The sequence below is a fragment of the Vidua macroura genome, chromosome 5, assembly GCF_024509145.1.
Source record: "Vidua macroura isolate BioBank_ID:100142 chromosome 5, ASM2450914v1, whole genome shotgun sequence".
NCBI lineage: Eukaryota > Metazoa > Chordata > Aves > Passeriformes > Viduidae > Vidua > Vidua macroura.
The window spans coordinates 8,154,517-8,171,598 of NC_071575.1; the positions used below are offsets into that span (position 1 = coordinate 8,154,517).

A 17,082-nucleotide genomic window follows, 5' to 3' on the forward strand; every position below is an offset into this window, starting at 1 on the left:
TTTGCAAACACAAGAAAAAAAACCCCAAACCCCCACTGAATGAAATTGCCAGAGACTTGTCATGCCAAGTATAGTTCAACTTCATGCACTTTGGATGCGTGTTGGCATTATTCCACATTTTGGACACTTCTTTCTTCTTTCCATTTAAAAAGACTGGCATCACTGTTTAGAGTCTTCCAAGCTTTTGGCAGTCATAAAGAAAAAGCAAAGTAACAGCTCTGAATGGCAGAATTATTTTTCTTTTTGGGCTGGGGTAACCTAGAACATCTGATGCCTAATGCTTTGCTAATCACCAAAGATTTTATCTCTTGCATAAGAGGAAGGGGCAAAAGCAGCTGTGCAGAAGACATCAAGTCTAAGACTAAGAAAGTGCAACACTCCAAGAATGGAGTGTGTTAATCAAAATCAGTCTCTTTCCTGAGCCAGCAGGCAAGTGCTCTTGCAGGTCACAACCACATTTCCAACCACAGCCTGCAGCAGCTGGAACCATTCATGTGCAGAGCACAGCAAGAGCTTAAGGTGTGCTGGTTTGGGCTGGGATAACTCTTAATTTTCCCAGTAGCTGGTAGTGGCTGTGTTTTGGATTTGTGCTGGAACAGTGCTGATAACACAGGGATGTTTTAGTTACTGCTGAACAGGACATGCACAGAGCCAGGAACTTTTCTGCTCCTCTCCCAGCCCACCAGTGAGGGCCTGGGGGGACACAAGGAGTTGGGAGGGGACATGGCTGGGACATGTCCCCAACTTAGCTTTTCCCAGCTGGCCACAGGGACATCTCAGACCACATGGTGTCACGGTCAGCATACAGAGCTGGGGGGAGATGGAGGAAGGCGGGACATTTGGAGTGATTGCATTTGTCTTAAGTTGCTGTGGTGCGTCACGGAGCCAGACTTTCCTGGGATGGCTGAACGCCTGCCTGCCCATGGGAAGTGGGGAATGAATTCTGTTTTGCTTGTGTGCATGGCTTTTGCTTTTCTGTCAAACTGCCTTGATCTCAACCTACCAATTTGCCCACTCTCATCCTTCTAACCCTGTCCCCATCTCACCAGGGGGAGGAGTGAAGGGCTGAGCTGCTGCCTGGGGCTAAACCACGAGAAGGCTGTGTGTGTGTCACTGACTAGTAAATACTGACGGTAAGAACGTACACTTTAATCATGATCCAAACAATGCCTCAACAGATAAGCTACCTGCCACAATAAACCTCATGCCAAAGACAAAACTGAAAGGCAAATGCAGAGCAAGAGCCAGCCGAGTAACTATGGGTACCATCTTTGCACAAGGCAGGACATGGGAAGGTGTGAACAAGTTCAAAGTTTGGGCAACAGCTTTGGTAAAATACTTGCTTCATAGGAAGTTTGTAAAAAAGACAAGACAACTAAAGTTGAATTGGAGAAAAGCAACAACTTGCTCTGAATATTCCAGGGGAAGATGGCTGGAAGGCAAACCTCTGCACAAGCTACAGTGTATTACTGTGAGCACTTGAAGCTGAGTGAGTTGCATGAAATACAGCAGTTGCACCAAGGAACCAAAGGCTGTACAAGATGAATAAAGAAGCAGCAGCAGAATTTACACTGTTTCAAGTAGTCAGTATACTTATCCCAGTTTCTGTTAGGTTCGTGTATTGCTCATTTTTTCAGGCATCACACTTGTTTAGAAATTCTTATTTGTATATAAGCATGCTGCATATGGATATTTATTTTGATTACAATTAAAATGGATTATAATCAGAATAAATACCCATAATAATCAGTTTAGTGGGTATTACTGTTAGGGACATCATAACCTTTACTGAGAGGTAACAAAGAAATTAATAATCTCTGGAAGTCTGCAGAGGTTTAGCATGGATGACATAATACACTGAACTATGTTTTTTTTGTCTGAACTATGGTTGATGCTGTATCTGGAGCCCTTCCTGGACTCGTGGGCACTTAGGGGCATTCTTCTCACCTGCAGATAGCAATTCTATTGATGGCAATTCCAGGGAAAGCTTCCAGATGGTTCATTGTAAAAAGAAATTTCTAACACAGAAAAGAAAATAGTGGTTTACATACCAAACTTACTTTGGCAGTTTATGAAATCTGTGTTTCCTTACCTTTACAGTGAAGTCAGAAATGACACCTGTGCTGATCTCCTGTGCTGGGCAGGGTAACCACAGGCACCTACAGCAGGAAGCATGGCATTCCCACCTGTTGCTGAGAAGCAAGCTTGAATAAGAACTCTTCTTGCTCCCTGATGATCTATTTTTCAAAGGAGAACTTAAGTCTGACACTTGCAGTGATGAAAGAGTAGGTTCTGACAACTCTCTTGTCCTTCAGGAGCAAAGGAGAGCATCTAGACTCAGTGCAGGCTTAAAGCATTCACTATATCCAGTAGGGTTTAGGATGAACACAATGATTGCATCAGAATTAAAGGCTGAGGGACTTAAAAAAGTCTCTAGACTTGTAAACTGCTTTTGCTGAATCTCCATAGCAATACTGCTCCAGCAGGAAACGCAGAACTGCAATCATAACCACACTTTAACGTCTGGGGGAGATGGGAGATAGAACAGCATGGGGTGAGTCAGCACACATTGTGAAATACTCATTCATAAATCACCAGAATCACCCGAATGTTGGCATCAACAGGTAACGTGGAAAACATTAGTGCAGCTGTAACTAACATTTTGAGACAAAGCTCTTTTCCCGTGTAGGTGCTCTGCACTGAGCTGTTCAGGAAGACTTGGTATTTCGGAAAATTATCAGCCAGCTCCATTCATTTCAACAAGGGTTTAAAACTGTTTAATCCTATTTTCCTTTGAACAGTTTATTTGAAGTGAATTCAGGAGCATGCAGTTTAACTATCTGCACACCTCTTATTCACAAATTTATGTCATTACCTCAAGTTCATCCATGTAACAGCAGCAGCCCCATCTTCTTTGCTGAACATGCACATGCTCGCCCTCTCCCACCCCTCACACTCGTATGTTCTGACCAGGAGGTTTTGCCTAAAGATCTTTCTTTCTGTGCATGAAGTACACATTGTGTGAAGGTCCAAGGACAGCTGTGTGGCAGGTCAACTTTATCTTCTGCAGTGGAAGGGCACGTGCCTCACATAAGTAAATCCTGTTTGTAAATCCTGTACACAAACCCTTCTGAACAAAAGAGTGGATCGTCTAAATTGGTTTTCATGCCAGCACCTCAATCAACATTAACCCTACTAGGAAAAGCCAACTAGCTTGTCTTGTGGAAGAGTTTCCTGGCATAACCAAGCATAAGTTACTTATTTCCAACAATGAAATCACTAGATCTCATACTTACATCTGTGAGGAACCAAGCTGGGGATAGAGTTTGAATTAACTCGTATTTTCCTTGATGTATTTTAATGTTTTTTAAACTGAGGAGTATCAGCTCCCCCCAGATTCTCATCTACACTGTTAACTGAAAATCAGACCCATATTATTCCTTTATTTTACTCCTTTGCTTTCTGCAAAGTTTCATTACAAGTTTCAGGAACAACACACTTCTGAGAAGACTACACAAGTAACTGTTTGCTAACATAGATGCTTAGTTTTCCTTTAATCTCCAAAGTGTGATTTTACTATGTATAATCTGACCTTGATGATAAACTTGTGTGCCAAGCAATATTAGGGTATTTCTTGGGAGGATCTCTCCAGGTTTGGCCAGGCAGGACACAACACTGCAGGGCAAAAGAACATGAGCTAACTTAGCTGCTCAAAGCAGAGACACCACAGAGAAAGATGTACTGCCACACTGTTAATTCCGTATTTGTCTTTTAGTATATTCAAGAAATTAATTCCATAAAGATGGGAAAGCTTTTCAAACATGTACATGGCAGTCTTGTTTTCCCTCAGCATTTGGATTAAAAACTAAACCCAAAACCAGCAAACCTTTTCCTGTCCAAACCTCTTGAATGACTACAAGCAGGGGAGGTTTATTACCACCACTTGTGAGGTTCTAATGCCCTTTACCTTTTGTAATTATTTAAATAATGCTTCTCCAACTGCTTTTCTGAAACCTTTCAACTTGAACCATTCAAGGAAAAAAAAAAATCACAGTTTGTTTCAAAGCAATATTTTAGTATTTCTCAGCCAGCTAATATTCCTGCCCAGTTGCATGAGCAGTCACAAATCAACACTGCCAACAATCTGCTCAAATATCCATGTAAAGAACTGAGACATCCTGTTCTTCTTAAGCTCTGTGTTTTATTTCTCCCTAATATCCCACATGTCTCCGAGCTATCACACATGGCTTAGGATAAAAGTTTTTACCTACCACATGGATTCATAAAACATCCTGGTCTGGATGTTTTGAAATGAAACATCCTGGTCTGGATTCTTTGAAATGAAATCATCAGCACATCAACTCATGGACATAGTTGGTAACATTTGGTAACAGTGCACAAATCCATATTGAAGTTCTTCCTGAATTAATCAGGAAGAAACCATAACAGCCATCAGTCCTCGCTATTATACAATTATACACTGCACAAACATAAATATTCATGACTACATAATCAAGTTTAGAACAAACCACTGATCATTTTAGAAGGGCTGTTCTAAAGGCAAGAATGAAAACCTTTTGTAAACAAAAGGACTACACTGACTTTTACCTTCTTCCCATTTATCCAGTGTCAAGTAGTCAGGAACTGATCACTCAGAGGTTCCATAGCAGAAGAAGTTGGGATTTGCTCCAAGTGCAATCAGAAGGAAGATCAATGAAGCCATTCTGCCACATGAATATCCATCTGGCAATGCCTACACAAGTGCCACAGAACACTATTCCATCACTGGTGCCTGCCACCAGGAAGGAATACATCCAAACTCCAACACCACCAGGCACAGTAGAGAGAAAACGCCACTAACAGAGTTCATGGTCATTTAAGAGGTCTGTTTATTTGCTGCAGGGTCCAACACTTTCTTCACTGCTGCCATAAGCACAGTCAACTTGATTTTTGGTGCACAACGTTCTCCTTGCTCTTTGTTCAAATGGCTCAGTACAGTGCCATCACAATTTTCAACCCATCACCTTTTAAGCAACACCAATGATTGATGAGGCAAATAAAACCCAAACCATGCAACGTGTTAGGCTGATAAAATTAGGCTGAGAATATTTATATATTTACATAGAGAACATTCAACATTGGAACCTGCTTGCAGACTTGTATTATCTTGACCAAGTATCCAAACAGCTACATTCTGGTGTAAAATACTCTTTTGTTTAAGGTTTTGTGTAAAAGCTACTTACTTCACAATGCCTTTAACTGGATAACCGTACCTATTTTTGACACAGAATTTCTACACACCAGCACCACACACTTGCAGTCATACCTTGCAGAATGGGTAAGGCATTTGCAGACATCTGATTGCTGTGACCACAGGAAATCCACTTTCCAGAGCTTTCAGCCATGACCTTTGGAAACCATGAGAGTCTTTCAAATACAAAGAGTGAATTCATATGAGAGACACTGTTCATTCAAGAACTATAAACTTGTAATTTCTTGACACTGCTACATACAACACACATAGAATTTAAGATTAATAAATTATTTTCTTAAATAAAAATTTGTTCTTAAACCCCACTGAGTAACAACAGGGCTTAGGCACTTCTGAAGATTTTATCTTACATCTGTCTTTAATATGGAAGCTTCAGACTACAAAATACAGGACAAGAAATCATCTCTAAAAGAACAATTAATGACTGGCAAGAAACAGGTCAATAGTCTAACAGTGTAGTCTATTTCCCTGGATTCCACATCCATACAGAATTTCAGTGATCAGATGGGATTCTGTACATGAGGGTCTGCTGGAAGAAATCTGTCTGCAGAGCCAAGGACTTCACTGTCTAAATAATGAACATACTTTGGGAAAAACATATTACTGCGAAAAGCCACCTGTGCAAACAATTCTCTTTTCTGGAAAGCACACCATGCCCAGAAATAGAAAACTATAAAAATAGTAACAGCAATCCAGAGCCCAACATGCCCAAGCCTTGTAAACAATGAAGACCAGGAGAAGAAAAAGAGAAGGAACAGGAACCAACACAAACTGGATTAGCCGAGACAGCTGAAAGACTCACAGAGTTTCTAAAAGCATCTTCTTTTAAAAGGAGATTTGGAATCCACCTTGTCCTGGCTGGCAGCAAGAGAACATAATTTCACATACATGGTGGTCTCTAAGGCAGCACAATAATCGGCTAGTACGGAATAATTGATTTAAGAGCTTTCTTAAAAAAAACCCCAAAAAACAAAAAACAAACAACAACCCAAAAAATCCCCCCACCGAACCAAAACAAAACAAAAAATCCCAAGCTTTTTATACTGGTTAAATCAATAGCAGTGAAAAACTTGTTATGGGTGAAAAGATTCACATCCTTGTATTTGACATCTGTGGAGAGCTCAAGTGGTAAGCCTTGATCTCCAGAGGGAGTGAATGGGCAGAAGGATGGAAGGAGTTAACTGAGCAATGAGGTATGGTGGAATTCCAAAAGGAAAGATAGCTGTTCTGCAAAGTTTCCCAAATTTGTTAACTGAGCTGCATCTTCAAACATCAGCATAACTAATGAAACACACTGTGCTCCAAGCATTAAGACAATGACAGCCAAGCAGGCTTCATGGCACTGCAGGACACGCCAGCTCCATTGGCAGCAATCACTTCAATGGCCAACAGGAGCGGAATCCAGTTTACTGCTTAGGAGCTACAGAATTAAACCCCCTCCAAATTAACAGGGTGAGAGGTTCTTACTAACATTCACTTTTCTTTTTTTTTTGATGTAGTGCAATACCATGCTAAGGGTCCAGCTGTGCCATCCTGACCCTAACAGAATTTTGATCAAATTCTCTGCCAATATGTCCACACAAGGACAATTTTCAGGGTTTGTTTAAAAGCAGAACAAAATGTGGAATTTGGTAACAAAAAGTGGGAACCACTGGCTATACATAAGAAGTCCAAGACAGTTGTTTAAAGAAGGAATAACTGAGAATCTGGAACATCTTTGCTTCCAAAAAGCACTATTGACATTCAGTAGACTTTTTGACCTCTATTTTCCACGGATGTCCATGAGGGCATACTTGTAGTCCTTTTCTACTAGAAAAGGTGAGTCATCAATGTACCTACAGCATATCCCACTAGCAAGATACAAGAAATAAATTCACTTTTTTTAGGACATTACAGCCCTTCAAACACTAGACATCAAAATCCAAGCACATACATGTAACAAAGCAGATGACACCTCCTGAAACACAGATGTAGGATCTAAACTGTACCTTCCATAGCACTGCTTTTAAACTAATGCACTAGCTCAGAATCATTCCTCATTTTGCTTTGAAATCTTACACGGCAAGATTTTCTCAGTCTTTCAAATCACACAAAGTTAAGCCACCTAAACATAATACACAACACCAAGGGAGCATTACAAATTCTTGTCCACAGAGAAGTGTTCAGGCCCCTACGACTGAGGGTCCTATCTGGATACTTCTTTTTTACATTGTTCCTCTGGCTGCCCGACTGAAAGGTATCAATTGTCACGATTAGTACAAATGTGAACCCTCTCTCCCTTCCCTCTGCAACGAACATTCGAAGGAAAACCAAGTACTGATTTGCCCAGCCCAGCAGTATGAAAGTGCAGAGTAAGGAGCACATTGAAAAGCTTGTTTTCTAGCTGAGAAGTGGTTTAATTCTCAGTATGGGCAAAGAGAGAGTATTTGTACTGACTGATGCCAGGCACACTACCTGTAGGGATCTCAGGTACCCACCCAGGCTGCCTGGCAAGTTCCTTGAGAGGGCACTTCAGCTGCTGTGTGAGGACTCCACCTCTCCCCAGGCTCAGGGAGAAAGCCTGGGGCAACCACATTAGATGGTGGAAACACCCTCACATCCACACAGACCACAGGCAACATTCCAAGGCTGCAGCATGAAAAGTGGGTGTGCTGGTAATGACAAAGGGAACATTTTTCTAGCATTTTCTTGCAACACATTTGAAGCCAACTGAAAACAGGTCAGCTGTCCCTGTCATACACTCATGCTGCCAGTGTAAGGAAGGCCACCATGTTGTGCTAAGGTGACAGCTTCCAGGCCTGGCCTCAAATACAGACAGACCTCCTTACCATGCTGGAGTCATCAGGTTGGGCTGAAGGACAAATTTGGTCTGCCTTTATGCAGAAGTGGAGCTATTTCCACGGAATCTAGCCTGAGAAAAAATAGCAGTAAGTCCTATTTGAGAGGTTAAGTCATTAGATGCTACTGTAAGAGTAACAACAAAGCACTTTGGAAAGACCAGGTATGAGGGAGACAAAGGTCCAGGCTCAGAGCACATGCCACAGCATCAGGTTTAGGTGCTCAGAGTCTGAAAAGTGACAAAAATGGCATCTTCACTCTCCCTTTGTGCATGCACTGGAGTCTCACGTGCCCCAAGGGACACAGGCTCCCCTCCCACTGCTGTGTGGTCCTAAATAGACCAAGTATGTACTGGCTCTCATCAAAATAGTCAGCCAGAGCACAGTAACCTCAGCATTCAATAATTTTGTTTTCAAATGTCAAGGCCAGCAGTTTTGCTGTTTAGAGAGAGCTGAAATTCATGTGTAAACATAAGGCTGTTTTCCTGAGAGCTCCTGACACACCATTTTCAGACCTCCCACGATGCAATTTTTAGTCACTTTTCAGAACAGAATTATGTTTTCATCTTTTGTATTTCAAGAAAGCTCTCTGTGCTTCAGCATGTAACAACCAGAGATGGAAAATCCGGGCAGGCTGCCTGACCATAAACCAGCTCCTATGCCCTCCTTGGCTACAAAGGGTACCGCAAGGACGACTACAAACTCTCAAGTCCAGTGCATGCAGGAGGATGGGTTACTGGTAAGGTTTTAGGCCTTTGGAGACCGATTATAGTCTCCTGCTTTTTCACTTTAGACTCAAACTGGTATTGACTCAACTGAGAGGAAGATAAGCAGCATTAGTACTGGAGATGAACCTCAGCTTTACTATAGCAGCACATTTTAACCTTCTTTTCACTGGCTCATTTTCTTAGCCAGCTCTTGAGGATGAAAATGTTGCTGTTCTTTGGTAGATATGGAAATCTGTCAGCAGAGTTCACCTGTCCTAACACTGACACATGAAAAATGGGAACACTTTCAGCCTCTTTTAAGCTCTGACCTGACCTGCTGCACGTACTAAAACAGCAATGCATCTTTTTCCTTTTCTTCCCTTAGCAGGAAGCTGCTCTCTCCCTGCTCCGCTCCGCACACGCACACGCACACACACACACACACGCACTCACAAATGGCTGATCAGACGAGGAGAGGCTATGGCCAGAGTCTATGGAGGGATGTCCGATAGCACATCATTATGAAATTCTTAGAATGTTTCTCCCAAAGAATATAAAGTTTAGCACATTCTGTACATATTGTTGGCTTCTTAGTTATAAAGTAAACACAGTAGCAAACTGTCCATAAAGTGTTGACTCAGTTTAAACGCAGCCCCTTCTTATTTTATCTTGCTGAAAGTCCTCTTCCAGTCAGAAACACTCCAATCATGTGGGCATTCGGTGTGTGACAGCAGAGGAAGGAAGAAAGAGGCACTTTTGATCGGCTGGTATTCCTGGACTTCCCTTTTTCCTGCGGAGGTCTATGTTCCTGACACTAGATGGTAGTGTTAGCACGGAAAACCGCTGTGGATAGGCACTTGGCAACAAGGCTCCAAGGCAGTGCCCGCCCTCTGCTATGTCATCAGGATTGGTTTCTGCCGCACTTCCAGGATATCTGGGCATGGGAGAGAAACAAAGAGACACAGACAACTTCAGAGGCTCCTGAAAGCAGCCACAGTACCAGGAAGCATGAAGAACTGGAGACATAAGGATGGGCTGTGGCACAGCCCACCAGGAATCTAAAACATGACAAGTACATGGCTTTGGCTGTTAAAATCTGAGTTAACCAGGATGCAGCTGGGAGGAACTGGAAGATGACAAACTGCAAATATATCCCATCATGTAGAGAGGAGAGCTGATCTAATATAATTTATACTGGGATGAAGCAAAATACATTAGACAGGGAGTGGCAATATTTTCCAGGGAAACAAGCGTAAGTGCCATTACCAAGAGATGCCAAGGGGTTTCCCATTCTTGAAGGGACAAATGCAACATCCCCAAGTCCATTAGGGAGACTTCTCTGGATACAAGTAATTCAACTCTTTCCTTCATGCTATAGCCCAAAGCCTACATTTCTGCACTCAAAAAGCTGCCATAAAAAAACATTCATCATTTTGGCTCCTTAACTCCATATTGTCCAAGTGGGACAGAATATGAACCTTAAAACTTCTGCTGTAATCATGGGCATCTTTCTAAATATATGCAGTAAAACCAACATGGCAGGGCACTATGCAGAAACATCTGGAAACTGAGCTGTGATGTCCTTTTCAAGGCTACTTAAAGAACAAGGAACATGGGAAAAGGGAGCACACAATGAAAAGGCTGATCAAATGCAACTGCACAAAGAAAATGACATGAGCAAAAAATGATCTCCAGCTCCAGATGGCTCCAGCCAGACCTGGAAAGAATTAAACATGGTGGAGGGAGTCCAGTGAAGGGCCACAGAGATGACCTAAGGAACTGGATCATCTGACATATGAGGAGAAGGTGACAGAAGTGTGATTATCCAACATGGACAGAAGGGTCAGAGTGTAATCTTATCAATAAACTCAAGACATCTTAAAAAGTACTTTGATCACTATCAGTGGGATTTTAATATCTTAATACAGGTTTCCTAACTACCCAAGAGAAATGAGCACCTTTCCCACTTCACCCTGCCCCACATGTAATGTTCCTGCTACCCGGAAAGCTGCCACAGGCACAAATACACTGATTACAAAAAGGCTTTGGAAACAAGGCCTACACAACATGTCAAGCTAAAACAAATATGAGTAGGGAAAAACTGCAGATGAAAATTCTGCCTTACAGTCCAGAAATTTCATGCCCTGTTTCTGTGTATCTCAATATATACCCTAATTCCCGAAACTGTATGTTCAGCAAATTAAGTCTCAGAAAGGATGTTCATGCTCAAAGCCAGTATTTGAGCATGGAAGCGTTTGTGCCACCCTCTTGAGCAGATTCTAAATGCCAGCAGAAACAATACATGTTCTGTGCATTCCAAAACGCCTGTGGTGAGAGAGTGAGTAAGCTTGGCAACTCCAGCTAACTTGTTGTAAGACTATCAACACAATGATCATAAGGAATAATTATATATTTTGCTGAAACATTGTTCAAAATCCATCCTTAATTATAAATGACCAATTTTTTTACTGGAATCTGTAATTTCTTCTAAATTGAAATCAATGCCTATTTACAACAGCATTACAGATAAATACTTGCTCCTCTGTCTTAATAGCAGAGTCCCTCAACATGGTAGGTTGAGCACAATGGATGTCAAAATTCACCTGTTAAAATTCGATGCAATGGCAAAGTGATGTATGTTAAGTGTGCATAGAGTAGAAAGTTTTCATCTGTTCTGTTCAGCTTCAGCCACGAGCCGACCAGCGAGCGTCCCGTTCCAGACAGAGATCGCGACCGGAGATTTGTCGCGTTGTGCAGATCTGTGAAGGCAGGAAGAGACAGCAAGCCTCAAGGGATTGTACTTCACTGGAACACTTCTGAAACTCCAAAAAAGAGGAAAGCCTCCTATTCATTGTTTAGAGACAAATCACATGCAGGACACTATCATACCTACTTTTTAAAAACCAGACAGACCTTGCCTAGCACAGAGTTCACCATTTATGCTGAAGTTAATAAGTGGTAGCAGCAGCAGCTGAAAACAACAGACAGACAGGAGAGGGCTTGTGTTACCACTCTGCACCAGCAGAACACTAACTCAGCCTTCCCTCATACACATAATCATAGAATAGCCCTAAAATTAAGTACTTACTCATGCAGAAATTCACCTGGGTAACAAAATACACATTGTTTCTTTTGAAGAAAATTGCCATCTAGCAGACATGGGGAGATTCAACACTAATATCTCAGTTTCCTGCACACCTCCATGCACACCCTGAGCCACACCTAGGACCCTTCAGCTGAGCCATTGTTCCCAGAATTAGTTTAGATGTCCCTAAGCAACTTTTAAAACAAAAAAGATACTGAGTCCCCTGTAGGCCAGAGGAGTTTTTCATAGATGCAGGTCTCTCCCACAGCCACGTGCTGCATTTTTGGAGTGTTTTTAAATCTTTGCTCTATTTCCCTGTAAAATTCAGCCCTGTCCCACAGTGCTAAAATCAGATGTTGAAGACAACAGCTCGATTCTGAACCAGAGATCCAAGTTCTGGGACTGAAAGCAGATCGTGATCCAAAAGAGGAAAATATGTGGTGGCAGCTGCTCTAGAAAGATGCATAACAATGTGGGAGGAAAAAAAACTGTGAAAATCTTTCCCTCCTTCCCTATACAAGGATATAGCCAAGCTGTCTATTACCTCTTGTCATGCATGACCACTATGCCAGGAGCACTGTGGTGATCAGGGCAGAAAGCTCTGACTCTGGAAGCTGCAATAAAGCACAACTCTCCTGGTGTATCATGCTTGCACACAGCAAAGCCACTGAAGTGGGCCCTGATGGGCTGTTCCTGTTCACCACAGGTCTGTCTGCACTGGGGCAGCTCTGCAGCATCACTGGCTGTACCAAGGACACTGCTGATCTTTACACAATCCACATCTTTTCCTCCACCCACAAAGCCAAGATGCACCCAAATCTCTGCTCCTATCTCTGCATCTTCTGCATCTGCATCTGGCTTTTTCATGCCAAAATAAGAGTTTCACCACTGCAGCTCCTGAGGAGCACTGGTAGGACACTCAGGTTTCTGAAATTTGTAAAAAAATAGCAATTTAGTTACTATTCCTTGTAGAAAACTTATTTTTGAATACATTACGCTTCCTAGCATAAGCTGTTAAAATATTCCTCTTTTCATTTTTCAGATGAGGAACAATAAGGTCAAAACACTTAGAAACCATCTCTTGGTATTTTATATGAATGGTATAAAATACCTGAAAAACCTAGAATTTGTTAACTTCCATAAATATATTAGAAGGAAAAGGATATTAAAATAAAAAGAATGTCCATCATTATAATTAAATACTCTAGGATCAGACCCTGCAAGACAACCCTGAGCAGGCACAGCACAACCCATGAGGGCTGCCAGAGCAACACTTTAAACTCTGTTCTATCCTGGGCAACCTCCAAAATAAAGATACCAGAAGCAGGACTACATGTGGGGAAAGCTGCCTTTCTGCCCACACTACCCTGTGCCTAGTAAAATACACTAAAACACAACTCATTTGAAATAACATATGTTCTGATTAGACAAATTAAGGAAAAAGAGATGAGCGACGGTTTTTATTGATAGAACCCTGAATTAGCTACCACCAGTTTAAGCTGCCACAGATTTTGCATTGAACATTGTCACTTCAGTTTGTTTTTTAATGTGTAATTCTTTATTAGCTAAGGTGGTCCAGTGCTGCTGATAGGCAATATCTTTGCTACTTCAAACAGAACTTGTAATCTGGAAATTACCTTTGGGTTTATCTGTTAGAATGCTAACAGACAGATTTGTTAACACCATTGTTTTTAAACATATGGAAAGCAATTTGGACATGGACATTTTTGAGTTTCCTGCCTCACGAGACTGTGATGTGATTGGGATTTATATACTATACCCCGAGTCAGGCTCAGCCTTGCCAGTTGTTTCCTGCTGAGTAACCAGGATTTAAAGGAAGAGTTCCACAAGCCATTAAACTATTATGCAGACAAACTCATTACGTTTTCTCTATAAAGTTCAGAACTGATTCAAAGCCAGCTGAAGTAAATGCCTTTTCACCAGCTTTAACCAACTCTGGATCAAATCAGAATTCAAAGAACTTGTTCCTGAGAACATGTCCAACCCCACTATACCTGGAGAAGTGCCCCCAGAGACTGCGGCATCTGGGAAAGGGGGAGAATTTCAGCTGCTCCAGTTTCTCTCAGATGGGTTCACATAAAAGATATAAGTTTTAATATATTCAGGAGTTGTGGGCTCCAGCCTTCAAAGTGATGCTTAAGCCTATGAAAAATACCATTTTCCGAGAGGCACTGGCTGTATGTGGAGCTCCTATTTTTCCACCCTGAAAACATTGAAAACCCTGCACTGGGATCCTTTTCCACAGCTCTGTACCCCCTCCAGACAAGTCTGTTTAGCTGAGAATACTTCTCTCACCTCCACCATCATCATCTCTGAAGAACTCCTCACTGTCGTTTGCTGAATGGGACTTTTTCATCTCAGCAATTCGATTTCGGGGCACTTTTCTCTTGAGGGATGGGGAGAAGAAGGATGGGCGGTTGTTACGTTCTGGGGTTGGTGGTGTGCTGAAAGAAGTAACCTGAAAGGGAAATGAAAGAAATGATGGAGAAAGTCTTGGCTTTCCTTCCATGTGCCACAAGGCAATCACATGTGTAAAAATCATAATGATGACTGGTATCCAGCTCCATTTTATCAAAGTGGCTAGAGATTTTCAAGATGCTCATCAAGGGGAAAATATTTTGATATATCACAACCCTCAACTGTTACATGAATAAAGAAAAACCTCTCTCTTCAGGTGATCACTTTTAACAAGGATCTACAGTCATAACGGCACAAAATTAGTAATTAGGCACCAAGAATCTCAATCTTATTTTTGCAGGTTGAAATGCAGAAGACTTAATAAGAATGTACTGTGTTGAACACACTCAAAATGTGCATCTTCATTTCTTTAGCACGCACAAGGCAGCAGTTTCCCTACTGAGAAGGCTGTCCCATGGGATCCTTGTAGAAGGTCAATGTCCCTGGGGAGCAGGGTCACAAATTCCTGAGCCCAGCACACTGAGGCAGAAGCTAAGTCAATGTTCTCATTTATGTGTATCATGTTTCAATACTGGAAGGAGAAAGTGAAGCTGCGTTGCCTCAGAAGATTTGGTTAGTCCAAGTGATGACAAATAAAGTGATGGAACTGTCTGTGGTGAAACTCAAGTTAGGGACAAAACTATGGAGACACCCTTCTTTCAGAACAGTAGTTGCCATTAAGTAAACTACAATTAAAGCCAAGTACACTCATTTTGAGAGAAGTGGAACATAGTGCTGATGTACTGGCTGTGACTGCAGTATTTTAATAGTTTCATTTCAAAGGGAAGAAAATAGGGATAACTACTACTCATGGATGTGAGTAACTTTGATCTTGTCCTTCTTTCTTCACACAGTCAATTTAACTAACCCATAACCTCCCTGAGCTGGCAAATGACACTGCTCATATCTGTCCAAAGAAATGAGAGGGAGGTGACATGGAGTGATGATGGCAGCCAAACCAGGTTGAGTGCAGAATCACAACTCACTCCATGTTGCACCTCTATCCCTAATGCTAAAATAATAAAAGAAGGGCATTGTAACACCCAACGGATCGTCTTCCCAGCACACTTCATTTCTAATTTGTGCTTGTCTCTGTATTTAATTTGGGAGTAATTTCATATCACACTGTGGGGGGGAACCAGAAACAGACATATCAGCATTAAAGCCATTAGCAAAAAGCAGTGGTAACACATTATCAAATCTAATTTTACATTTTCCAGCTGACACTGAAAGCCTTGGAGACAAAAATCATGTTGTTCCTCCAGGCCTGATTTCTTCTGGCTATGTTTCTGTGGTAGAGAGCAAGAACATCCAGTTAATGAGTTCTGTGCTGGTAAGTCATGTTGCCTTTTACCAAGTCAGAAACAGAAACCACACTGCCTGCATGGAGACCTCTAGAAGCTGTTCTGCAGATCTGTAAATGATACAGGTTAGCTGCACTACACAGAAAACCATGCTAGACTCCATCAGGTACTGACCCAGCTCAGGTCTGTGCAGGTATTTTGAAGACATGTTGCCTAATCCCCATTAACCAGGTAAAATGTCTTAATGGAAAATAAGGCTCAGAATTGAATAAAGGCCAAATCAGCATCTGTGGTCTGATTCTATTGGCATTTTACTGCACTTGCATTAAAATTAAGCATATGTATGAATATGGTGCTGCGTATAGATTCGTGATCTTTGCTTTAGCATTATACAGGCTTCATGTTGGCAGTATTCCTCAGTGGCATAACCTAAAAGCACCATTCCTATGAGGTTTAGCAAGACATCTATATAATACACAAAATCCACATTTCTAGGCAAATCCCACTTCACACAGAACTGGAATCTACTTTTTTTCCTAGAAAACAGGCAGAATCATTAGTTTCCCTGGCATCAAGATTGCTGTTGTTTCAAAAAAAACACTCCTCCAGAAGTATGAATCATCCAGTCATCTCTGTATTCAGCATTTGCTCAGGGGAAACTGTGTTAAAGAATCCATCTCACATACTGAGTACAACCAAATTACACACAGTCAAACCTAAGTGCAGAAGCTCGATGGGAGTTAGCCTCCTTTCTTTGGAACAAAGCATGCTCATGCTTCACCTTAAGAGAGTATTTCTGTCTGCTACTTACTCTCTCATGCACTGGGGAGTCTGGATTTGAATCCTCTTCTGTCCCATATGGTGAAGTGTCACCAGTGGAAACTCTACTCACTGCCATCTCTGCATGTCCTTTTCCCTGTGGTCCTTTCATTCGGACAAACTCCATGTTGTTGTATTTATAAAAGCCAAAAGACATTCTCTGAGCCATCTTAGCTGCAACACTCACCTACAATGCATGAAGACAGGAGAGAAAAAACATGTAATGACAGCTCTACAACTTGAAAATTACACCCTCTGAAAGCAGTTATCTATGAAAAAGTCAGAATCATAATGAATAATATTCCTAATAAACATTTTAAGCCACAATCTGAAGCGATCTCCAAAAAGAAATTTTACAGAGACAAAAACAGGTTCTGAGAAGAAACAACTCCTTCAGCCACCCAAAAGGCAGAGCTAGCAGTGGCACAATGAGAGAAAACCAAAGGTTTTTTATTCAGGTCCACACACTGTGGCACATGAGAGCAGAGGCAGGCACATGCTCAACTCAATGCAGCCCATGCTGGGGCACTCATTTGAGTCCAAAAAACCAATAGACATATGCACAAGATTCCTCAAACCA

The 17,082-nt window shown here is 41.7% G+C and overlaps 1 protein-coding gene across 4 annotated transcripts in view; it reads right to left on the reverse strand.

Annotated features, from left to right (window-relative positions):
- The window catches only part of KIAA0930 (KIAA0930 ortholog), a 147,968-nt gene that overhangs the window by 83,801 nt on the left and 47,085 nt on the right, over positions 1-17,082 (reverse strand). For 2 of the 4 annotated variants that reach the window (XM_053977795.1, XM_053977794.1), the window contains exons 7-10: positions 16,495-16,689; positions 14,218-14,380; positions 11,420-11,575; positions 4,872-9,750 (exon numbers count right to left, since the gene is read on the reverse strand). In XM_053977795.1, the coding sequence (XP_053833770.1) occupies positions 9,710-9,750; positions 11,420-11,575; positions 14,218-14,380; positions 16,495-16,689 (555 nt within the window). In that variant the 3' untranslated portion in view covers positions 4,872-9,709. Of the gene's footprint in view, positions 1-4,871; positions 9,751-11,419; positions 11,576-14,217; positions 14,381-16,494; positions 16,690-17,082 lie in introns of those variants that run through there. The other 2 variants (XR_008437151.1, XR_008437150.1) reach the window with 2 other exon arrangements.